General features: G+C 39.1%; 1 protein-coding gene across 1 annotated transcript; it reads left to right on the top strand.

Moving 5' to 3' along the window:
* The first annotated feature begins 1,867 nt into the window (after positions 1–1,867).
* On the top strand, positions 1,868–25,071 carry NUP85 (nucleoporin 85). Its single transcript, XM_063293171.1, has 19 exons — positions 1,868–1,972; positions 3,692–3,785; positions 5,818–5,980; positions 8,180–8,250; positions 8,616–8,659; positions 9,952–10,021; positions 11,211–11,332; positions 11,855–11,989; positions 12,637–12,759; positions 14,248–14,379; positions 14,929–15,035; positions 15,290–15,373; positions 15,750–15,815; positions 17,756–17,907; positions 17,998–18,115; positions 20,376–20,476; positions 21,671–21,822; positions 23,136–23,222; positions 24,871–25,071. The coding sequence occupies exons 1-19, from the start codon at positions 1,940–1,942 to the stop codon at positions 24,970–24,972; spliced, it is 1,956 nt and encodes a 651-aa protein (XP_063149241.1). The 5' UTR covers positions 1,868–1,939; the 3' UTR covers positions 24,973–25,071.
* Positions 25,072–25,315: the final 244 nt, after the last annotated feature.

Below are 25,315 nucleotides of genomic sequence, written 5' to 3'. Positions count from 1 at the left end.
GCCTACTCACTTGGGTGACATAATTATTTAATTATTTCATGTTTTCCCCAGCTGCTGCAAAGGAAAAAGGTATCTGGGCATTAAAAGATTCCTACAACTCACACCAAGACCTTCATGAAGTAATGACTTTTACAAAGGAGTATTCCCCCAATTTTCAAATGTTGACTGCTTCTGGTATGCATACTTACTGCTTTTCTTCCTTAGATGAACATGAAGTAAAGAAATGTATCATAAATTTCTCTTTGTCAGACATATATATTTTGACTAAATTTCACCATTTTCTATACTGACAACTTTTTCCCATTCTTTTCCCATCATTTTCCAATTCTTGGGCTTCTCTTTCATCTTACTGTCATCACTGCTACCAACCTCCCATTTCTTGGTCTATTGTTAAACCATTTTACTGCACATAAATGGATCTGCTTTATCTGCTCCACCTAGGCATTCTAGAAGTGGGCTTTTTAATCAATTTCATAGTAATGCACTATTAGCTCCTTTCTTTAATTACTTTCTCACAACCTTAGGTCCTCCATGAAAAATATGTGGGGGAGATTCAGGACTTTTTTATTCAAGGCATAACTAATATCAGATTTGATAAGTCACAAATTAAAGACTGGACAAAGTCATAGAAGAGGTAGACAATTAATTCTCACTAATCATTATGGCTGTTTATGAGATCCTTGATCACTAACAGTTTACCTTAAATACCACTGCAAGAAATTGATGCTGAACATTGAAGTAATTTCATAACCGTCAGGCACTTTGGTAAACATCCACAAAAGTGGGGAAAGAAACGTGATTTTTGAAGTCACGTGTACAAAATGATGCGTTTCAATTGAAGCTCGGATCCTCTTCCCCCATTGCCGCAGGTGGAAGCATCAGCCGTATAGAAAACGATCCCAGAATCTGGGATTTTAGCATCGCTGGGATGGTCAGAGTGCTGTCCCCTCAATGTGAAAAATGTGGGTTTTTCCTTTTTAGAAAAACATGTTTGCATCCAGTGGATGGCGCTCGAATGTCTTCTTACAAGCAGGTACTGGTTTTGGCTTGTGAGAAGACAATTTGGATAAACTGTTCTTTGCTGCAGCCTGAAGGAGGTTTTGTAAACAGGGTGGAATGGAAAACGGATCCTCTGCTTTAAAAATGGGGTTCATGGTAGTACTGCCAGTTAACTCTCTCAGCTCCAATTTCCACGAACATACACTGACCTGAGTCAGAAAGATAGGACTAGCAACAGTTCGCGTTTCTTGCTATCTTTTGCTGGAGTTGGGAGTCGCAACTACACAATCGAACTGTGCTAATCTCGTCTGTTTTCCAAAAGATGTTTCAATTGCCTGGTGAGGGCAGAGAGAGGAGTTCAAAAGGGTGTATAGTAGATATGGCTAAACTCAAAGCTTCTCGGGTCCCAATAATTTATTTATTTCGCTATTTAGTAAGTTCTATCCGAGCCATGAACATTTTAAAAAACGATATCCACTAAAATTAAAGACAGAATGCATCTGAAGACATCAACCAGAACCTTGCTTTCTGTACTAAATCCATCGTTTTCACATGAAGTCGTTTTTTTCACTCCGCAGCTTGTTGCCTTGATTTTCTTGCTGGGACTGTTGTAAAGAATTGGGCAACAAGAAACCTTGGCCCATGTCTTAGAAATTATTGAGAGATGCACCGCTAGAGCTCAGCTTGCCTGCGATCGATATACGGCGAATACGAGGAGATCAGTGCTCGACCGCAGGCAGGCAGGCAGGCGGGCGGGCAGACGATTCCACTTTTTCTATCTCTAGCGGCGGAGAAGGGGAAATGGGGTCCTTCCGCTCGGGCGCGCGCGGGACCTGCAAAGCCCGGCGATTGGCTGGGAAGCTGCCGCCGCGGCGTGGAGGAGAAGAAGAAATCGCGGCCGGCCGGCCGGCCGGAGCTCGGATTCTTCCAGTTGGACGACATGGAGGAGCTGGATGTCGAGCCGTCGGTCACGGTGTGCTTACGGGGCCTTCTGTCCCGGGGGCTTGATGAGGGAATCGACGTAGAGGAGGCCTTGGGGAGAATTAGAGACGGCAGGAAAGCGCCCTCAACCGTCGGAAGAGAAAGCTTCGCTTGAGGCCGTTTCCACATTAGGGACTGAAAGCCACTGCATGGCCTCCCCCAGCCATCGCTGAAGGGATATAAGGCCTGCTCTTCGTACTGGTTTTGGCACAGTCGTGGATGGGTAATCCTAGTAGTTGTTGTAAATATGTAATGCCAGGCAGAACCGCATGGTTAAAGAAAACCTTTTGGAAAAGCAGAGCTGATAAGCGTAGGGAACCATGAAGGGGGTCAGAAGGAAGAAGTCTGAACTGCTAGTCCAACTTTTTTTTTTTAAAGGGTTGTGGTTGTCTATATTGTAAGCTGTGAAGAGATGTAAAAATTTTTAGGCATTTAACATAGCAATATTAGGTGTAAGCAGTTTTTAACTATATAAATTATTTCAGTGATACAGTGTATGGATGCTTATATATAGTAGAGACAGTTCTGTTGTAACCCATATGTAATGGCATCAATGTTACATAAAAACTTAACTTCAAGAGAATGAAGGTAGGGTGGAATAAAAATGAGGTGGTATTAACCTTTGAATGACACGCTGTGCCTAAACAAGGTTTTAGTTTTACACAGTAATACCTAAGTAGCAACTCTTAAGCTACAGATAAATGTAAATGTGGCTCATGCTCTGTGGAATTAATAAAAACTTCAGATATACTGTTTACATGTATTGTCATCAGATTTCTTAGGTATAGGTACAAACATGAAAGGTTCTGTGCTGCAGTTTGCAGTGTGTGTGCAAGTGTCAATAATTGAGCGGGCCCAATATCTGGATGAAATTGCTTGACATAGCTCGACTCAAGTTGTGGAATGTTCCTCTGAAGAGGGTTGTTATTTTCTAGATTTTGAATGCCAAATGTTGATGGAGGGTGGGATTCTCAGGATCCAGACAAACTCCAGCATGGAAGAACCTTCTTGTGTACCAATTTTTTCTTTATTTTTGAGATGTCATATTCCGGAAAGTCTTAGTTTTGCTTTGAGTTATGCAAGGCTAGTCATGTACTTGGCATATGTAACTGTAACTAAATTCACCCCCTTAGAGTTAAGCAAGAGTCTTAATTATGCTTAGCTTGTAGTCTCTCATGGCAAGGCAGAATATTGTTCTCCAGCTCCTCTTCTCCCTTGGAATTCTGTGTAAACATGATCACTCAAAGTATGATCCTCCTCCATCTTTGGTGGGTTTTGGGCCAGTCTGGAATCTGCAGATCTTCAGCAGCCAAAGCTGCCTGAAATAAATTTGGTTTTTCAGACATAAACTTCTCCATCTCTCTAAAACTCTAATGACAACAGTTGCTTTCCTGCCAACTTGTTAGCCCATTTCCACTTTCTCTCCCTGTTTTCCATGACAAATTCTGTGTGTGTGAGAGAGAAAAACACTGACCTGTTTCATTCTCTGTTTCCTAGACTTGTCATTTGCAATGCTTACCACATACAGGCATAGCTTGAGATCATGTGGAAGGCAGACCATATTTATTTGTTCCTTTCTCTCACAGCAATGTATATAATTTCAGCTGTACTTACTGCTTTTATGATGTTTGTTGATGACTTAAAAAGCTTTTGATTTCAGCAGTATCAACACGATTGTCCAATTCTTTCTGCTTTTTTTAAAACTAAACAGCTGATTCCAGGTGTGAACTCTGACCAGAAACAGTTATGCTTTACATGGGGACCCACCGAGATGTTGGTGTGTGAAACATTGTTTAGACCAACAGGTTGGCAATGTCTTTTATTAAATGTAGTGAGAGTTGTTTTGCTCATTTGTTTAATGTGCTCATGATAATGAATAAACCAAAGCAAGATATTGTAATAGGTTAGCTGTTAGAACTGGTTCAGCTCCAGTTTTCTCAGCTTTGAGCAAATGGATATCAGTGGCCTCCTTTTAATATCCTTTGTTCTGCTAGCTACGTTCCTTTTTTCAACCTTTTTCCTAGCTCTTCTGTCTTTAAAAGGAAATAAATATCAGAAAAATAAAATGAGCACCGTATTACAGAAGTGATTGCTAAAACATATAAATGAAAAAGATTACCAAAAGGTAAACTTAAATTATTCTAGTGGTTATATGATAGTTGTATTAATGACACCCCTTTTCTTTCTTCTCCTTATTTCCATCCAGGTTTGTTTTCTCTGCCATCTTTGTTTCTTTGTTTTCTGATTCTTGTATTGTTACTTAATTTAAATGCTTTTAACAATTTTTAAACTGCCCTGAGTTGCTGGGAGTCGGATAGCATATAAATTAATAATAATAATAATAATTAAGTAATTAATAAAATGGTCTGGTGCATCCTGAAGGATGTAATAATTAGGGTTGCATTTCTAAAGGTATTATTTGGGTATTAAACCTACTGAGAATAAGGGGAGCTTGACTTGGTTAATCTAATCATACATAAGGCTGTATGAAGTAGTGAAATTAGCTACTTCAGATTGGTTATTGGAAATGCAGTTTATGACAATTTCACAGTTCTTTCTTAATCATGCATTCCTAGGGCTGTGCAAAATTTTGAAAGTGGTGCTTTGCAAGGCACCTTAAAACCTCTCTCCTTAGTGTGTTAAAGCAGTGATGTCCTTTGCAAGGTTCATTTGACTGCTTCAAAAGCTATCCACGGCTGCATGCACAGGCAAGAGTTCTCTTGGACTCTCTTCTCCAGGAAATTCCTCTTGGTGCCCCAATAGAGTTTGGGATGGGCCATGGCTCCTTAGCACCCACAGTTGACGAGATACAAAAAGCCATAGCAGTTCTCTATGAGCCTCCACACTAATATAGACAGTTAAAGGGTCAGTGTTGGACTATTCTGAGGCATAGACTACCATTTGCTGCCTGTAGTGCGGTCTCTATTTTAGACTGTTTCTGATTTGGAGATACAGGAGCATTTGGAGGCAGTTATGGAAGAAAGGTTGTTTAAAGTAAAATTAGAGAAAAAAAGGAAAACCTAGAAATAGATGGTCTTCCATTATCAATAATCTCAGGATTTACTATTATGTTGTTAACTGATTGCAAGAATCATTGTTTATGTTTGTTTAGATTTTATTCATTTTTATAGTTATATAAATAGAGTTTGCATTCATCTGTTGCCTCAGAAGTTACTAACTGGACCTTTTGAGGTCTTGATAGGTGGCACATTAATGTATGTTAATTTTTGTGCAACTGAGTTCAGTACTAAAATGCAGGCTGTATTAATTAATTTCAGCCCCTAACGTCATAATACTTAGGACTCTTTATACAGTACTCAAACAGATTTTATTTCAAAGTTCTTCATGGTTTAATATCAGGGCTCTAAATCTTTTGAGTTTTTGTTTCTGTTTTAATTACCTGTGGAATATGTTTGTTATAATATGAGTTTTCTAGAATAATATATTTAATAACAATTAATGCTACATGTTTTATTTGTTTAGTTATTTATATATTATAAACACATGCCACCAGATTTAACAAAAATGATTTTGGTGGTTCACAATACAGTATAAAAACAGTAAACACTATAAACATCAATAAGAACATAGCTATGAAGCTGTAAATGTAATAATGACCATTTATTCCCTAAAGGCCCTACAGAACAACTCTCTCTTTAACAGAGATAAGCCAACAATGGGAGTATGAACCTAATCTCTATACTTTGATACAGTATTTTTCCTCATTTTTGCTTTGACATATAAAATCATCAGTTTGCAACACATTTAGAATTCCAATTTTAAATAGTAGTATTTAATGCATGTTTAAAATAGAAACTTCTATGTCATTTGTTTCAGAGGCTAAAGAGAAGAGTCCAGGCTGTCCCTTTGTCTATGTGGTACGCAAAGATCAAGACGTTTATTCTCAGACTTTGCGGAAACTTTTCAATGAATCACATGGGATCTTTGTTGGACTCCAGAAGGATGAGAAAGAAAAGGCTGGGAAGTCAAGAACTGCACAGTAATTGATCTAAATTTTTTGTTGTTTTTTAAAAGGTTTCTGCAGTGCTTTCTGTTTTTTGGTGCATACGGTGGTACTGAAAAGTTTGTGAGCCCTTTTGAATTTTCAATATTTCTGCATCAATATGACCTAAAACATGATCTGTTCTCCACACAAGTCCTAAAACTAGATAAAGAGAACCCAATTAAACAAATGAGTCAAAAACATTATACTTGTTCATTTATTTATTGAGGAAAATGACCCAAAGCTACATATTTGTGTGTGGCAAAAGTATGTGAACCCTTGCTTTCAGTAACTGATGTACCCCCCTTGGGCAGCAATAACTGCAACTAAACATTTCCAATAACTCTAGATCAGGCCTGCATATCAGCTTGGAGGAATTTTAACCCAGATCACGTTTTAGGTTACATTTATGCAGAAATACTGAAAATTCAAAAGGGTTCACAAACTGCTAAATCCCATTGTATGTTGAATTCCTGGCATAAAAGAGTCCCATCATTTTATTGCTAACATAGAAGAGAAGTGAAGCACTCATATAACGTTTCAGAATACAGATAGTCCTCAACTTACAATGGCAGTTGGGACTGGAATTTCCATTGCTAAGTGATGCAGTCGTAAAGTGTGACTGTGTTGCTTAGCAATGGCAATCCCTGTAGTCCCAGTTGCTGTCATTAACGGAATTCCACGGTGATTAGGTGAGGCAACTTCCTGTTGGCTTCCCACAACCAAGTCAGGGAAGCCAGCAGGAACTTGTGAGTCCCAGGCAGCTTGCAAGCAGGCCAGCAGGCATTTAAGAGGCTGCTGCCAGGTGGGGGAAGGCGTGAGGGGATATGTGAGGGTGTGAGGAGGCACAACGAGGGTCAGGAAGGGTGCACAGGGGTGCATGAGGGTCAGGGAAGGGGTGGGGGTGCACGAGGGAGGTGAGGCTTGGGGAGGGTGCTCAAGGGAGGCATGGTGAGGATCAGGGAGGGTGCACGATGCAAGGGAGGCACAGCGAGGGTCAGGGAGAGTGAAGATGCACAGGGGTACAAGAGGTTGTGAGGGAGCCTTGGCTCAGGAAAAATGGGTGCATGGGGGGGTGAAGGAGGCTCAGGGAGGGTGCACAAGGGTGTGCAAGGGTATAAGGGAGGTGCAGAGAGGGTCAGGGAGGGTGTACAAGGGTGCGAGGGAGGTGCAGCGAGGCTCAGTGGACAAGGGTTCATGAGAATGTGCGAGGGTGTGGGGAGGGTTGCATGAGGGTGTGAGGGAGGCTCAGGGAGGGCTGGGGAGGGTGCACAAGGGTGCAAGGGAGGTGCAAACATGAAAGGTGCAGTTTGCAGTGTGTGTGCAGGTGTCAGAGTAATTGAGTGGGCCCAATATCTGTGTGAAATTGCTTGACACAGCTCAGCTCAAGTTGTGGGATGTTCCTCTGAAGAGGGTTATTCATTTCCAGATTTTGAATGCCAAATGTTGATGGAGGGTGGGATTCTCAGGATCCAAACAAACTCCAGCATGGAAGGACCTTCTTGTGTACCAATTTTTTCTTTATTTTTGAGATGTCAAATTCTGGAAAGTCTTAGTTTTGCTTTGAGTTATGCAAGGCTAGTCATGTACTTGGCATATGTAACTGTAACTAAATTCACCCCCTTAGAGTTAAGCAAGAGTCTTAATTATGCTTAGCTTGTAGTCTCTCATGGCAAGGCAGAATATTGTTCAAGGGTGTACAAGTGTGTGAGGGTGAGGGTGTGAGGGAGGTGCAGCAAGGGTCAGGAAGGGTGCGCCAGGGTGCAAGGGAGGTGTGGCGAGGCTCAGGGAGGGTGCATGGGTGGGGGAGACTTACCCAGCAACTTGTGACCTTCCCTGCCAGCTTCCCCATTGACTTTCTGGGGAAGCTGGTAGGGAAGGTCGCAAATGGCGATCATGTGATTGCGGGACACTGCAACCAGTTGTAAGTGTGAGCAGGTTGCATAGTGCCGAGATCATGATTATGTGGGCATGCTGGGACAGCTGGAACTCCAAGGACTGGTTGTAACTACCATTTGTTCACTGTTGTAACTTCAAATGGTCGCTGAACGAAAGGTCGTTGGTTGAGGACTACCTATACAATTGTAGCAACTAATATTAAAATCACTTTCTTGCACTGAAGAACCTGGTATTTGTCAAGAAGCTGGCATGATGCTTAAAACAATATTAATCAGACTATTCTCCTTTTTTGGATAGATTGGTTAGAGTAAGCAAAAACTATCGATCAGTTATAAGAGCCTGCATGGAAGATTCACATCAGATGGCGAGTAAGTTGTTCTACTTTATTAAATGGAAGCCTTTGAAACAACAGGCTGTTTTAAAACAAATCTGAATGGCTCTTAGGTTGAACTGGGATCTGCAAAACTGCTGTATGAAAGTTGGCTATTAGTAGGTTTGGTTCCAGGAATGATCAACCTGCTGAGATTTATGTAGTTACGGTGATGATTGCTTGGACATATGATGAAAAATTATAGTGTCTTAAATGTAGCTGATAAAAATAGTAAATGAACAATCTACAGATATTTCTCCAGTGTGTGGTAGACCTTGAATGAACAGCAGTTTTGGCTTGGTGAAGTTGAATAATAATAATAATAATATAGAAATAGTGATTTCTGTATTTTTCTTTCATTAGTTTCTGCACGGGATCCTGTAATGCACATGCACTACAGTACTCAGGTAACCTGTATAGTTTTATTTTGATTTTTGAGAATAACTGTATTCACCCTTTTCAAAATGTTTCTGCTGTCCTGTGGGAGTAAGTTTCTTGCAGTGATTTTGGAGAGGTGACAATGAAGTAAAAGGCTACATAATCCTTTCATACAGCTCCAACTCTTATTCCTGAAGTTAATTTCACTAGGAAAAGCAGCTGTTTGCCTTATAGATGTGTTTCTTCCATTGATTTCAACTCTGAAGTAACTGCACTCAGAGACATTTTGTAGGAAGGACAGGTACTGTTCTTATCACTAGCAGAATAAACAGTTGCTTTCAGCTAGTCATAAATAACGATCCTAAATTGTGAGTTAGAATTATGATATGTTCTGTGAGGCAGATTCAAGCCCAGAATTTGTTTTGCCCAGAATGTCATCCCAATTCCATTTATTTTAAACATTTTGTGGTCTTAAATGATTTATAGTTTTGGAAATAGAATATATTAGGGGAAAACTCACCTCAAGGGTTGTTGTTGGGAAAATAGGAGGAGGGAATATTAGGTATGTTTGCCACCTTGAGTTATTTATAAAAATAATAAAGGCAGGATAATAAATAAATAAATAAACAAACAAACAAACAAACGTCATTTTCTATTATTTTGGTACTACTGTTATGGCATGGTTTGTGCCATTTTCAAAGACTCATACATTTGTATGCTCTCAGCTGATTCCATTTTTCGCTTGAGAAGATGGAGATTTTGCTTAACATAATGCTGAGTTTCAAAACCACTTCCAAAAAAAGATAATCCCTCTTTTCTGCTCCAAGTTATAGAAAAATATAAGTACATAGCAAGTTCATACTCATAAGAACGAGGAATTTGAATGTTGAGTTTGAACGTTTTGAGTATAGCTAGTATTTTTTTGTGGGGGTTGCCTTTGAGTCAGCGTTGACTCCTGGCAACCACCTGAACTAGTCCAGTTTTCTTGGCAATATTTCAAAAGTAGTTTACCTTTGCCTCCTTCCTAGGGCTGAGAGGGAATGACTGGCCCAAGGTTATCCAGCTGGCTTTGTGCCTAAGGTGGGCTAGAATGTACAGTCTTCTGGTTTCTAGCCCAGGGCCTTAACCACTACACCAGACTGGCTCTCCAGCTAGTAAATAATAGAATCCAAAATACTTATTTTAATAATATCCTGTTTATTCACAACAAATTCAATTTAAGCAGTGTTCACCTTTTTGATTTGTTATTCATGTTAGGAAGGGTTCAGGATTAAAGCATTATAATGGATATATCTAGCAAATTGATGTTTATATTTCTTAGGTCTCTGTTTTGTCTGCAATGGAGTTGATCTGGAACCTGTGTGAAATCATGTTTATTGAAGCTGCTCCAGGTGAATGTTGAATTATAAAGAAATCAAGATTACTTTTGTTTATTCACATGTTCGCTCAGAAATACATATGCTGCTTTCCTAATTGGGTATCTTTATATTTTCTTTCTGAGCTGGGGAAGAAATGCCTTCTATGTGTTTTTCCTGACAATGTTTCTCATATTGAAGACAATGTTTTTTTTTCCTCTATTGCTTAAGAACAAAACTGTTGGCAACAGTTGTGAGGATAGGGCTGTTGCTGCTGTCAGACCACACTGTTGCTGGGGTGGAGGCATGATTCATGTCTGATGCTCGCTTTTCACGTTGTCTGCTGACCTAGCTCAACAAAATCATCTGGTTTGTACATGTTAAGCCCTCCCAGGCAAACCAGAGAGGAAACACAAGGAGATGGGCTAATTCTCCTTTATTGTAAGGCTACATTAATGGAATCTTGCAAGTCTGAAAATACAGATCTCCCGCCTTATTTATTTATTTATTAGTTTGTTTGTTTGTTCGTTTGTTTACTATATTTTTATACCGCCCGTCTCAAAATGTATTTACCACCACAGTAATTAGGGCGAGCCCCTTCTAAGTTTGTTTCTTTGGCCATTATTCTGTTGCAGACTTCTTTCTCTTTAATCTGATCGTTTCCTGGGCGACATTTCCCCCCCTGCTTCCAAGGCCACCCTCGCGTTCCATCATAGTACTGTGTGAGAACTGGAAGTTTGCAGTGTGCCACAAAGAAGATGCACGATGCAGTGGGCTGTTGGTTGCCTGAGCCCAGGTTGCTGCAGCTCACAAGCCTGCCTTTCTGAGTCTGGTCCTTGCCACTGCAAACTGAGAAGCCTGGCCCCACCAGCATGCAAGAAAGGAAGGAAGGAAGGAAGGGGGAGCAGCATTGCACACAGTTTTCTGGGAGCACTAGTCCCAGGGGGCTTTTGTCTTGAACCAGTTCCTGTCACTTTCTGATTCAGCAGCTAGTTCCTAGGTACCCTAGATTGTAGTTGTCAGATAAATCAGTACAATATCACCACACCGTATGATCATGCCTGCATCTTCTCTATGATATGATACTTTCTGTGTAGGAAATAACATTTGTGATGTTGCCTGCAGTGAGCCAGCATGAAGCATATGGAAGTGGGATTACATCTTCTAAGAATAGTAGCTCAGACAGTTCTGTTAGCTCATAGGCATATATCTTTATTGTTTTCAGCGGGTCTGCTGTTATGTCACCTGCTTGATTGGGTCCGTCTTCATGTATGTGAAGTAGACAACATGGTTTGCGAAGTTCTGAGGAGTGAGGGTCCAGCAAAACATGAAAATTTCTGGAATGTGGTAAGGAATGTTCTTAACCTGGAAGCATTAGTGTCTGGTTGCTGTGCTTCATTTTTGCTTGGAAAGCTGTCTAATTGAATCCAATATAAAGTGTGAGATTTTGTTCAGCTTATTACACTGAATCAAGGATGACAGAAAGCCTTATTGTGTTTGAGCCATCTATAAATGTGAAATAGTATCTGGGTTTTGCAAGAAACTCTGCTATCATAATAAGCATAAAAGACTGACTGTAAGGCTGCAGCGTGTAAGTTGTATTTACAATTTATGCAGACCTAGAGTGGAACTTCATGTGTTAGTGCTGAGCTCTGTGTAGTAACAATGTGCAGTTTTGTGGTGAACAGGAAGAATGGCCCTTCAGCCATCACATTTACTTCCATCAGAACACTTTTATGATTAAACCTGTTGTCTTACTTAAATTGCAGCTTTCTATCTCTTTTATGCCCATGGTATGTGTCAGTGTAACCACACATGTATGGTTTGGATGTTAGTATTAATATGTAAAATCTTTTTTATATTTTGCAGATAACTATTTTTGTGCTTCAGGGTAGGATGGGTGAGGCTCGGCAATTACTTTCTAAGGAAGCTAGTACCAATCCCACTTCAGTGCACATGTGCAAAGTTTTAGATGAGCTGATGAAGAAGATGCCTGTTCCCAGTGTATGTTCGCTGCAGCTTTCTCCTATAGTGCTACCTGGCCGATCTGAACAGTAATGTAGTAAAACATACGTATTTTCAAAAACACATGAAGCTTTCTTAATTCTGAGTCTAATCGTTGGTCTGTATAACTCAGTTTTCAGTACTGTGTTTTGACTGGCAGAAGGTCTCCAGGGGAGATCTTCCTATGTGGGTTAGTTCATTTTTTTTCATACTACTATGAAATTGTGTCTTTTGTATCAGCAAAATATTGTTATAAAATCATTGATAGTGCATTAAGAAGAATACTAATTCTATACTTCAGCTGTAGTCCTGAACCAACCTACTTGGAAAGAATTTCCGTTTAGGTAGTGAAAATTCATTTCCTGTAAGTTAAAGGGAGGTGCTTGTCTGCAGCATGTTACCTTGCTATATAAATATCTGATACAGCATGCATTCTTTCAAGTTCCTATTTATATCACTTTCTTTGGATAAACTTTATTTTTTTATTTTGCTGATCTCAGCTACAAACCTCTTGAATCTTTGATTTTCTGACTTTCATTGAATAAAGCAAACACCGAAGCTGCTTTTTTTTTTTTTTTATGGAAAGTTAGTGAAAAAACATGGCAGTAAGGATTTCAGAAACCTTTTCATTATGTATCCCTTTGCAGCCTGGCAATAACCAGACTTTGACAGAGATGGAGTTGAAATGGCAGCACTGGCATGAGGAATGTCAGAGGTTTTTGAAAGATGGAACATTTGCTTCTAATCCTCACATGGAAGTCCTCTGTAAGGTATTTGTAGGGTCTAAGAATGAGGTTAACTGGTGAGCCAATGATGGGATTTGGGATATAATACCTTTCTTTCTGTATGCAATTTAGCTGCTGCCTCCTCAATCCAAGTGGACTTTTAGTGGTGTAGAGATACTAAAAGTAAAAACTAATAATAATAATACAAAATTCAAGAAAAATATTAGCACTAGTGGCTCCCCATTAATGAATCACTGACAGCTTTCTGAAACAGCCAAGTTTTTACAAGCTTCCAGAAGGCCATGAAATTGGGAGCCCTCCTTGCTTCAAGGGCCAAGCTGTTCCATAGGAGGGATTTCCCACAGAATACACCTGATGTCATGCTTCTTTATGCTACCTTTCTAGACAAGAGGAATCCTAGGCCCCAAGCCATGTAGGGCTTTACAGGTAAGCACCAGTGCTTTGAATTGCACTTGGAAACACACTGGCACTGTTGCAAGTACTACAACAGTAGTATAACCCGACATAAAGGGAGTCCTTGCTTTAACAACCCTAATTAGGACCAGAATTTCCATCGCTAAGCAAAACAGTTGTCAAGCAAAATACTGCATGAGAGTCAAAGGAGCCGATCTACTCTTCGGCTCCTTGTCCTTAGTTGCAGTTGTCAGCTCCCCTTTTCGCGGAGCCGTGTTCACTCCATTTCTTCCCTGGAAGTCAACTTGGCTATTTATTATATAGTGATTAAGAAGTGTTGCTAATACTGTTCCAGATAAGTACATAAAGGGTAGCTGGTAATCTACTGGCTGCTACCCTTTGGAATGCTACAAGGTTCACATGATGCAGTAGCACCCTCCTGCTCATGAACCCTAGATACTGGTACTGAGAAGCATACGTACCCTTAATTCTGGAAATATTTAATGTATAACTATCGTAATTAACAAGCACTGGATAAAGACCTCTTCTCTTCTGTTAAGTTGCCCAATCCCATTCAGTGCCCATCCAACTCGAGGGCTATTACTACATCTTAAAAAACAAATCCTGCACTTTACTGGTACATGGTGTGAAAAAGTACTTGATTTAATTTGTTTTGATTCCCTGAACATCCATGCGTAAAAACCTTCAGTAGCTGGAGGCTGTTCCATTGTTCCATCTCTTGCTTGGCACACAGTCTCCATGTCTCTCCAAAAGTTTCAGTTGATCAATATGCCTTGTTGCACTTTGTATGCTAAAGGAGGTCAGTGTATCGTTGTAGCTAAGTTTTGTAAGATATCCTCACAGTTTCCTTATAAAGCTGATACTTCTTTGTGTGTTTTATTAGATGATGTAAGGAACAGTTTGGAAACAGTCAAATATTTGGATAAATGTTGAGTGGACATGAGAGTTACTCCTTTTCTCTTCCAGGAGCAGGGCTACCTGCTACCCATTTCAAAGGATGACAGCTGATTTTGGGAAAATGCATTAAAAACCCTGAACCAGTATAATTTTTTAGATCAAAGCTAAATTCTTAAGGACTCTTTCTTCGGGGTTTTTTAGATCCTACTTGGAGATGAGAACACTATCTTGGAAAAGAAAGAGCTAATGACAACCTGGTACCATTTTCTTGTGACCCGGCTGTTATATTGTCACCCTACCGTGAAGCACGTGGAACTCCATCTTTATGCGCAGGTGATATATTCTGCCTTTAGAGCAGGGTTGGCCCCTGTCCTTTGCCATCCAAGCAGGAATGGAAGTGATTATGCCTTGCACAAGGGAAAGATAATGCCACCTTACAGGCCCTGTCTGAGCAGTGCCTTTTTATGTAACAAAAAGAGCATCAATGGTTTTGCATGAGGTTTACAAAGTAGCAAATCCTGGAAAACTTCCAGAATGGGACTAAATGCAGTCTTATCAAAACAGGGCTATCAGATCACTGCATCAATGCACTAGCCTTGATTTGGGAAATGCTAATACTGCTTTGACTTTCCCACTGACTGAAAATAGCCAATTCAAATTAAAAACAGCTGAGTGTGCATTTTAAGTAACTTGTTTGTTATCTATGAGAAACCTTGGTGGTGCTTTACTGAGAGATTGTCAGGAGGCGAGTCCTGTTCTAACATGTTCCGGTCAGTGATTTGTTTACCTTGCATGTGCCCTCTCTTTCCTGAGTATATTTTAAGAACATATTTGGTGCACTAGACACAGCCTCAGTGTTTTACATCTTTGTGTATTCTACAGTCTAGCCTGGACATGTTTTTGGGAGGAGAAAGCAGCCCAGAACCATTAGACAGCATCTTACTGGCAGCTTTTGAATTCGATATCCATCAAGTGATTAAAGAATGCAGGTGATTTGGTTGTGTTTGTGTTTTCAATTCTTGATTTGTATCTGATTGGCTTCGTGATTTGAAAACAAAGTAGTACATAAGCCAAAAACAAGGAAAGCTTTTAAAAATAAAAAAGTGGCAAAAGTATGCAGTGAGCAAATATGATCCTGCAGATGTAATAAAGTATGGATTGTTATTTTTCTGAGAATGTAAGTAAGTTTTACAGAATGTTTTATACTGTAATCCTAGATCCCTTTTAATTTTTGTATTTGCAGCATTGCCTTGAGCAACTGGTGGTTTGTAGCTCATCTGACAGACCTCTTGGACCACTGCAATCTACTCCAGTCCCACAATCTTTAGTGAGTTGCCCTTCCTTTCTTCTCATCATCAGGTTCAGTTTTAAGACTACCTTAGTTTTAATTTTTTTAAGAATCATTTGTGTAACCCTTCAAACGATGCATAGTGTTCCATATACATTATTGTGGTAATTCCTGAAAGAGAGGACAGTATTATTATTGCCATTTTACAGAAGCAAGGCTGAGATTGAGTGAATCTCATCTAATGCATTTGTGACTGAACTGAAAAAAATTCTCACTCATATTTTTGATCATTCTACTAATTTCTGTTCCAATTAAAATTTTACTGGGTCTTGAAATATTTGATATTGAAAGAAATTCTGCAAAAAAAAAAAAAAAAGTGTTCGTCTGAAAATTGATACACTGTGTTATTCTTTAGCTTTGGTTCCAATATGCGTGAATACCTTTTGCTAGAATATGCTTCTGGACTCTTTGCCCATCACAGGTAAGAGTTTTTATTATAGATATAGGTATAAATATAGATACGGATATATAGAGATAGATGGTTAGATAGTATTGTGTCAGGCAAGGGAAAAATAATATTCACAAAGAGCCATTGGTCATGATAAGAGTAGGAGCCCTGCAATTCTATAGTCCTTGGGGAAAGTATCACAAGCATCTTTTGATATGCCAGATTTCCTCTTCTGAGGTTGGAGCGGGGCTCTGACTTCAAAAGAAGAAAGCTGATATTTAAACCTGACACTGGAAAATACACCGCCCCCCTGAAAAAGTGCCACAAAGAGGGGCCGTGGATCTCCTAGGTCTGCTGGCCCTCCTGCGCTTCACAAATTGGTATGGAATGTCCATAAGCCTTAGAGAGGCAGAGATAAATCCTCTCCCATTGGTTTCAAAGGCAGGAATATCTGTTTAAAAATTGGTAGAGGTTATGATCAGAGAGAGTTGTAAACTACACTCCTCCTTTACTTCCACCCTCATAGTAGTTTGTCAGAAGTTCTAAAATTGAGAGCTCAGTGAGGAAAGTAAAATAGTTGTTTGGAATGGAAGAGAGCAATGAAGAATAATCTAGTCTACAGGACAGAGTCTGCTTGTTTTAAAATATGCATATTGTAAATATGTAAGGAAAGCTAGGCAGTACTTGGATAGTTTTCCGAACGGTTTCAAGGCAGTTTAATTCCTAGTCTAACCTTATTAAGGGTTCCCTGCTGAATGAAATTGAAATAATTTATTAACATTTTCATATCACTTAAATGTCAAAATGTTTTATGTGCAGATGCTTTTTTACTTGCCAGTTGTTTCTCTGGATTGAAGGTTTTTGGCTTTATGGGAATTTCAGATGTTTTGAGCATAAGGGCTAGATGATACCATCCTCATAACCATCTAAAAGAACAAAATGGCTTGTTATCTTTAGTGCTAATTAGAATCTCCTGATACTCAAGAACATATGGGAATCTAGTTCTAGTTCTCAATTAGCTGGAATGATAAAACAATCTATTTCATTAAGTATCTGATGTAAGTAAACATAATGGTTCTGATTCAGTAAGTTAATTCTAGTCTCCTTTGTTCAGTGGGACATAATTTTATTTAGCTGAGGTGTTGAGACTAGTGGTCACCAGGAAAATATCTTGAAGCACCATAGGAGAGATTTGAAATCCTGAATACTCCCCCACTTCCAGCCCACTGTAGAAAGTTCAGTGGTCATCACTTCTCTGGGCTCTGATCAGGAGAGGTGAAAAGAGGGTAAAGGGGCAGTGTAAAATGGGTGGACCATGTTCCAGCCTTTAACCATGTTCCCAGAATGAGTAAAATAAAAATTTATACCAATATAGGACAAAATGACAAAAAAATGCAAGGAATGCCAGTTGTTTTTTGACTTTCGTCCTCTCAGTAGAAGCCTGGTAAGCTGCTGGATGTTTATAGCGCTTCCATACTGATTTTTGAGTTCCCTGAATATTTTAGGGAAAGCAATGTTAAGAAGTTCTTCATTTCTTTAACCAATATTAAAATTCAGTGACTTTTATCAAAAGCCCCTGGGCCAAAAATTATCATATGGTCAGTGACCATGATCAGGTAGTATATGCATAAACATATGCCCCTTTTTCCTCAAATGCTTTGGATGTTATTCTCAGACTCCAACTGTTTTATTTAATCTGTTGACTAAAAAGTGAAAACATATTTTTTAAACAAAATGTTCATGCATTTTCCAACAAATTTCTTACTGATCTTGGGGTTGTCTGAAAGCAGTTAGGTAAAGGGAGCTCAAAAGTGAATGCACAAAATTAGTAGAAGACTCATTGTTTTAGTGTTTGTGTAGATTAGTGGTTGTAGCAGTTAATTCTATGCCTGCAATTCAATATTTTTGGTTCCTCCTTTGCAGCTTATGGCAAGATAAGAGGCAATTCAATATCTCTGGTTCCTCCTTTGCAGCTTATGGCAACTTGCAGTTGACTATTTTGACTATTGTCCAGAATATGGTAGAGCATACCTGGAGCATCATATTGAACGGATCTCCTTGGATACAGAGCATAAAGCCCTTAAAGTACTGAGGATTTGTGAGCAGAGAATGATGACTGAACAAGGTGACTCTCTTTGAAACTTAGTTTTCAAAAAAATATAATCGTTGCTAAAGTATGAATTACTGAGTGTGCTTCCATCACCTCCCATCCCAGTTCGTAGCATCTGTAAAATCATGTCCATGAAGGCTGTCCGGAACAATCGTCTTGGCTCAGCACTGTCCTGGAGCATCCGAGCAAAAGATGCTGCTTTTGCTACCCTCATATCAGACAGGTAGGATTTGAGGAAGCAGAATTCTTACTGAGCTGCAGAAACAGCAAATGACTAGAGAGATCTAAAGGTTTAGGATAATCTGACTGCTAGAGACAATGCTTCCTTTGAAATTTGGCAATCCTAGTAAATTATGATGTCTTCATTGTTGGTGTTGGATTGTTTGTGCTCATAAGTACTCCTTAAACACTAGAATGATGAAACAGAGAATGTATAAAAAGTTATTGATACCAGTTAATATGACCGTTTTTGTCAGCGATCTCTAATATATAATATACAAGGCAGCTGGAGAGGCAGAAAATGAACTCCTATCTTACATTCCAGGGAGGAGCTGCTGCTGCTGTTGCTATTGTTATTATCATCATCATCATCATCAAAATTTGTTATGGGTAGTCCTCATTTAACGACCACAACTGGGACTGGCAACTATCACTAAGTGAAGCGGTCGCTAAGTGGGAAATCATGTTACCATGACTGCTTTCCTTTTCCCTGCTCCCCCACCTTTTGGAATGCTCACCCTGGCGCTGGGCTAATTAACAAGAAGGGAATTAATGTTTGTATTTACATTCATTAGAGAGGAAAGGATTACAAGAGAATAAGCAGACACACAGTGGGGAATATATTGGACTGTGGACTGTGGGTATATATTTGCCTTTTTTCTTGTCATGTACTCAACATACACTATAGATAGATAGAGGGGAATACACCTCGAAAGCAATGAGGTGGCTATTCAAACAGCCTGGTGTATTCCCCATTGTGTGCCTGTTTACTCTCTTGTAATCCCTTCCTCTTCAATCTCTCTGCCCTGCAAGGGGGGGAAAAGAATTAAAACAACAGGTTGGGCACAGGACAACGTGTACTGACTGTAATGGTGATCATGTAACTGAGGGATTCTGTGAAGGTTGTAAATGCAGGCATTGGTTGTAAAATTATTTTTTCAGCTTAACTGAACTTTGAATGGTCTCTGAACAAGGCACTTGGTAAGCGAGAACTACCTGTATAGCCACTCACTCCAGTAGATTCTGGGTGGCTTACAAATAACAAAAACAAAGCAATTAAAAACATACAACACCACGGGCAGCCTGTACTAAAACAATCATAACAATAACAAACCAAACCAGGGCCCCCACAAACACATTAACCCCACACCTGGGAACAGAGCCAGGTCTTAAGGGCTTTTTGGAACCCCAGGAGAGAGGGCACTGTCCATATCTTGGGGGGGGGGGGCGCTGTTCCAGAGACTGGGGGCCAGGACAGAGAAGGCGCTGTACCTGGAGTGTACCCAATCTGTCAGAACGTACCAGGCGGGCAGAAACAGTTGGAATTAATGGTTCCATAAATAGAACTGTTGTGCCAGCTGATAAGACTCTGTATTCTATCTCCGAGTAGTCAGATGTTACCATACTGTTGTGTAACTGTGATAAGAGATTAGGTCTGTGGTACATCAGATTAAAAACGGGGTATAGCAAGAAATACCTTCTTTGACTTCTGAAAAATATACTAACATTACTACAAGGCAGCAGTTAGCATTTGAATATAAAGACAGGAAGTGCATTCCCTCTTGTTCTAAGATCCCACTTTTAAAAATGGGAGCTATGGGAACTAGTTTGTGGCAATAATTCTGAAAGTACTAAAAGTGATTAATCTCTATACCATCAAGCTACCTTCCCTAGCAAATTTCAATTTACCCAGCAAATTTCAAAGCTGTCACTTTGAGGAAAAAATAAAAGGACTAATCAAGTAGAAAAATAAACCTGTGGTACTCCAGATGTTTTTGAACTGTAAACAATAAGCGTCCTTCTAATAAATAATACATGTAAAGAGCACTAACTATACTTTCCTCAATAGAGTGCCTACCTAAGTCATAAGAATTTAAAACATTTAAACAGTGACCTATACCAAACAGTAAGCTGGACTCTGCTGAGTTGTAGTTATTTTGGATATTTCTACACTCTAAAGATATGGTTAGGAACTTGAGCTGTACATTATTTCAATTTTTTTTCCAAATTTCTTGCCAGTCATTTACTGTAGTTATATAAAATTTGGAAAAAAAGATTGTTGTAATTTCATGCAGATAAAGACGTACAGTACTACTTGATTAGAAGTTGGGAAAAACTTCACAAGGCCAACATCTGAATCCTTATAATCCTTGCTTAAAAGGATTAAACTTTTAAAAGGAAACAACTTTTACAAAGAATTAGTAGTATGTACATATTGGTGGCTGCATGTGCTAATCTGGCTTCTTACCCATATTATTACCTAGATTTTTGAGGGAGTATTGTGAAAGAGGTACTTTCTCAGACTTGGACCTCATTGACAACTTGGGTCCATCCATGCTGCTTAGCGATCGATTGACATTTCTTGGTGAGTGCTTCTGTCTCTTGACAGTAGGGCCTGGGAGCCACACTTCCTCTCTTTGCCCTGACTGGAAGTGCAAGTTTTATGCCAAGTGATGTTGTGAAGTCCTGAGAGTGGGTGGAACTGGAATTTTTAAATCCTTTAGCTTTGAAGTATTTGGTCAAACTTTGGGTTGAAAGCTCACACTTCACCTTTAAAACTTCCAAAAGGCGGGGGGGATCAGACTCAAAAATATCCCTCCTGTTTTCCTGAGCAGGGAGGGAGGATCTGGAGGCCCCCGATACTATGTTGAGCAGGGGCGGTATACTGCCCATTGATGATACACAACCTTTCTTTTAAAAATAATAGATGGCCCAAGGCCTTCCACTGCTTGTGGAAATCTAGCTGCAGCACATCTTGCATATATGAAAGTACCATCACAGGAAACAAATGCAGAAACCTGTTATGTCACTGGCTTTTCATGCATCAGTTTAATTTGAAATTTCACCTATTAACATTTGGTAGAAATTCCAAGCTACAAGGGAGCAGTGTTGGAATTGTGTAACTACTGTTGCTGTTGGAATTTTCCTCAGTGTGAAGTCACTTTGAAGAGAATCAAGATAAATTAAGTTGGAAATATGGATCTGATACAGCAGTTAATGTTGAAATTACTGTGGGGTATAACTGAGAAATGGTCTTTGATCTAAGAATCTGACTTCGCTCACATCAGTGTCTTTTTCTTGCCTTTCAACAGCTACAGTGTTATTAAGATATATTTTATTTTCCAAATAAAAGCTGGGAATTTTTGATTTCAAAGCTGTCCCAATTTGCACAAATCATTGCAGATACTTTGCAAAATTAGGCACAATCCAGTAATGATTTATCATGGTTTGTTTCTTTGATATTAATAGGATTTGAGCCATTGATTTGAACAGGTATGCCTTTTCTGCCTTTTGTTACCACTCAGCAATTTTGTAGCATAAAATTGCTACACAAATGAATATTTTTGTTGCTTACTATATTATTATTATTACACTTTGTATATCAGAGATTAAATATTAAAATATTTCAATGAACTAATAGAGCTTCACTAGATTGCCCCAATAAGCTGCTCACTTGATAACAAAAATACGGGACAAGTTTATGGCAGCCGTGTAGAATCAAAGACTGAGAATTGGTTGGTGTTCTAAATATGACACGGCCGACTTAACACCTCTACAGGGAAGTACCGGGAATTTCATCGCATGTATGGTGAGAAGAAGTTCTTTGCAGCAGCCAAGCTGCTGTTAATGTTGATGACAGCTCGTATTGCTCCTTGCTCCTTCTGGATGACTTTGTTGACTGATGCACTTCCTCTCCTGGAGCACAAAGAGGCAAGTGTGGTATTTCTGTGGATTATATTTTACTAGCCAACCCTGCAACCCGTTGGTTCATCCTTTGAGAGAAAGGTAGTGCAGTCTCATGGGACCAGAATGAACATTAAATTTTAGGCTGACCATATGTTTTTTTTTACCCCAAAGCTGGACAGTCCCGTGATCATCTAAGAAAAGTGTATATCGTAAATAGAAAAATAATTGTAGTGACAAACGAACTTCAATAATAAGTCAATATTTACTTACCTGAACAGATAAACAGAATGACCACAGGCAGGCAAAAAAACAACGGGAGTGGGAGCGACTTCCGACTTCCTGCCAGCTTCCCCATTGACTTTGCTTGTGACTGCGGGGACACTGCAACAGCCACAACTTTGCAAATAAAATTGGTCTGAACATTGTGGAAATTTCAATTCCACAGGAGTAATGGGTCCCGGATTTTTTACACATTCTTTAAGTTAGTGGATATTTAGATATCTTGATTCAAAAATCGTTGCAGTATATATAATGCACCGTTTGGGCTAACTTGAGGGTACAAACAGATAAACACAATGAGAGTTTTAGTAGTATATAGATATTTTTGTTAACCACTGGGAGTTATTTTTGAAATACAACAAAATACAACATTGATTGATACCAGCCAGGCAGTAGTGCTAATCTAAGGTAAGAAGGACAATACTGAGCCAGAAATTGTGTGATCCTAAGAGCTTCATTGCTGTATGGTTACCAGAATTCAGGTAACAATGGTAGATTAACAGCCAAGTGCACTTCTCAGTAATCACTAGAACTTTGGTCTGAAGGAAGATGGGAGAGAGTATTGCACTTTGATTATCTTCCCCCCCACCCCCCCAAAGAGAAGGGCTTGTTAGTATAAGAGCTTAGCCTTGCTGCAGATAGGGAGGGTCAGGTGAGTTTGATGCCTGCTCTAAAATGAAGTTCATGATTTTATTCAAGTTTAGCTTGTACTGCCAATTTCTTTCCAGCAACATTGGTTAACAATATCCTTTCAAAGACTAGATGAACAATACATGTAGTGGTCTTTATCTGGTCCTATCTTACAGTATACAGCTGCCACAAAAATAAATAATCTTTGATTTCATATGTGCTACCTTGGATTTTTCTTAAAACTAAAAAATAGGCCAAAAAAGATGTAAAAATTGCTTGGTTACAGGATTCTTTCTAGCTATTAATGGGATAACCATTCGTGCTTAGGGCTCTGACCTGCCACAGCATCAAATTTTAAAATCCCACTTCCAAAAATAAATGGGAGCAGAAATTGCCATTGTACGACATTTACTATCAGTTTTCTGCAGGTGATATTTTCTGCTGATCAGACATATGAATTGATGAAATGCTTAGAAGATGTGATGGCAGCAGAGACAAAAAAAGAGAAGCTCCAGGTAAACTTTTCTAAGTACACTGATTTAGGGGTCTGACACATAATTTTAGCATGTGAGGATAGGGCATGATCTAGTCCCATTGTATTCTGGAGTTTATTGTTTGTGTTGAGTTCAGTGCATTGGGGGAGAACATTAACTCAGTGATGTCCATGATATTCTCTATGTATATATCCTTATGCACATTTGTGGATGCACATAAGGATATACCGAAGTTAACTTAACTTCTCTGATCTTATGTTACCTTACTTGCTTCTGTGTAAAACATGAAATAGGCTTAAAGGACCTGCAAATATTGAGATAATTACTGGTCTCTAAGTATACTAGCATTTGTCTTTTTCTCTCTGATTTCTTTTTTGTCCAAGTGCAGAGATAACTGCATCATGAAAAAACTTGCCTTTCTATCCAAACACTCTTGTTGGAGGTCTCAAGGGAAACAGAGGCTTAGGCTTGAGTCAGAAATATGAATTAGAAAGAGCAGGAGAAGGGTATTTTCCAGACTCCTGTGCAAGTGACTTAGGCACAATCAGCTTCAGGACTGAGGGAGTCTTTGTCAAAGTGACATCCTTGTCAGTAAGCTAATCTGATTGCAAACAAGGATAGTAGCATTATTCGGTAAAGCCAGGCAGCTGAGTCTAGCAACTCCATTAACTTCCACTCTTCCTACATTACATTAAGGGAATTATGGGAATGGTACCAGTTCCATCTCAATAACTTGTTTCTTTTTAATGATTTCTAATCCTTCTTAAATGTGGAAATCAGTTCAGTCATATATCTTGCTACATAAACCATAGCAAAAACTTCTTTAATACCTAAATGGATCCTTTAGCATAATTCACTAAATTGCTTTGTTAAAAATGTAGAAATGTGCATTTTAGTGAAAGCTGAAACTGGGAAAAGGTGTGTGTCCTGTGTTTAAAAAAAACAGATTATCTGACAGAAAATCTGTTCTTTGAATCAAAGGGACAATCCTACTCATTTCAGAGTTTTGCTGCTTCTAATGCCTGCTTTTCCTTCCCTCTATGGATATGACATTTTTCATCAACCGATTCCCTGAAACCTGTGGAAAGGAGCTAAAGATAAAATACTGTTTCTTACAGTATGAAAGTGTTACCAACAGATCCACAGCCCCTCCCAGCACTGCTTGCACCCATCTCAGGATGCCGGGTGTGTGTGTGTTTTTCCTTGTCCTGACCAAGTAATAAAAATAGCTGCAAACGCTCTCTGGGAATAGCAGAGAATTACTGATGCCTACGGTTGAGTGATCTGACATGGACCAGTCTAGATAAGGTTGATGCATTTCCAGAAATGGTTTGTGGTATCTGAATGAATAAATTTTGGGTTTTTCCCCAAGACGGGAAACAGCTTCATCCAAAATTAATACTTATTAATTCTATCCTAAATATTTATTATTCCATCCTAAATTAATATTTAAGAGGGAGTTGTTTCCCCAGTCTTAGAGGAAGAACTCTGAAAAATTCAGTAGTCTTTGGGATATCCTTTTAGGGACTCTGCTTAGTTATAAACATGAGGAGCAATGTGATCATTACTAGCTAGGCATATATAACTTTGACCTATACAATAGTTTTATATTTCTAAAATTGATTTCAGGTTATGTTATCCAATTCCTGCCTTTTTTGCTTGTTTCTAGGATGATGACGCGGAGATAATGAAGGTGGAAATGCTAAGACTTGCTCTGGCACGAAACTTAGCAAGAGCCATCATTAAAGAGGGCACGCTGGAAGAATCATGAGAGCAGCAAATTAAAATAGTTCTCAAACTTTACTTTGTTAACTTAGTGTACATACCAGGTTTATTGTTACTATTTTGATAATAAATTTCACATTTTGCATTTCTTTTATAATTTTTCTGATAAATTTCAAGGAAGAAACTTGGTTTTTGAAAACAGACTTCAAGAACCTTATAAGATGGGAAATCCATCTTGTCATTAAAATAGACCCCAAATTGTTCTATTTATGCAAATTGGAACAAAACATTTCATTTGCTTGTTTTAAACCTGGGGGCAATCTGATCTCCTTGCAAGAAATCCTGATTTCTCCTTATTCAGGGTTTAAAAAGAAACCAAAAGATACTTG

Source organism: Candoia aspera, chromosome 2, assembly GCF_035149785.1.
Source record: "Candoia aspera isolate rCanAsp1 chromosome 2, rCanAsp1.hap2, whole genome shotgun sequence".
NCBI classification, from domain to species: Eukaryota; Metazoa; Chordata; class Lepidosauria; order Squamata; family Boidae; genus Candoia; species Candoia aspera.
The sequence above is the reverse complement of the archived record's forward strand: the minus strand, read 5'-3'. Positions and strand labels throughout refer to the sequence as shown.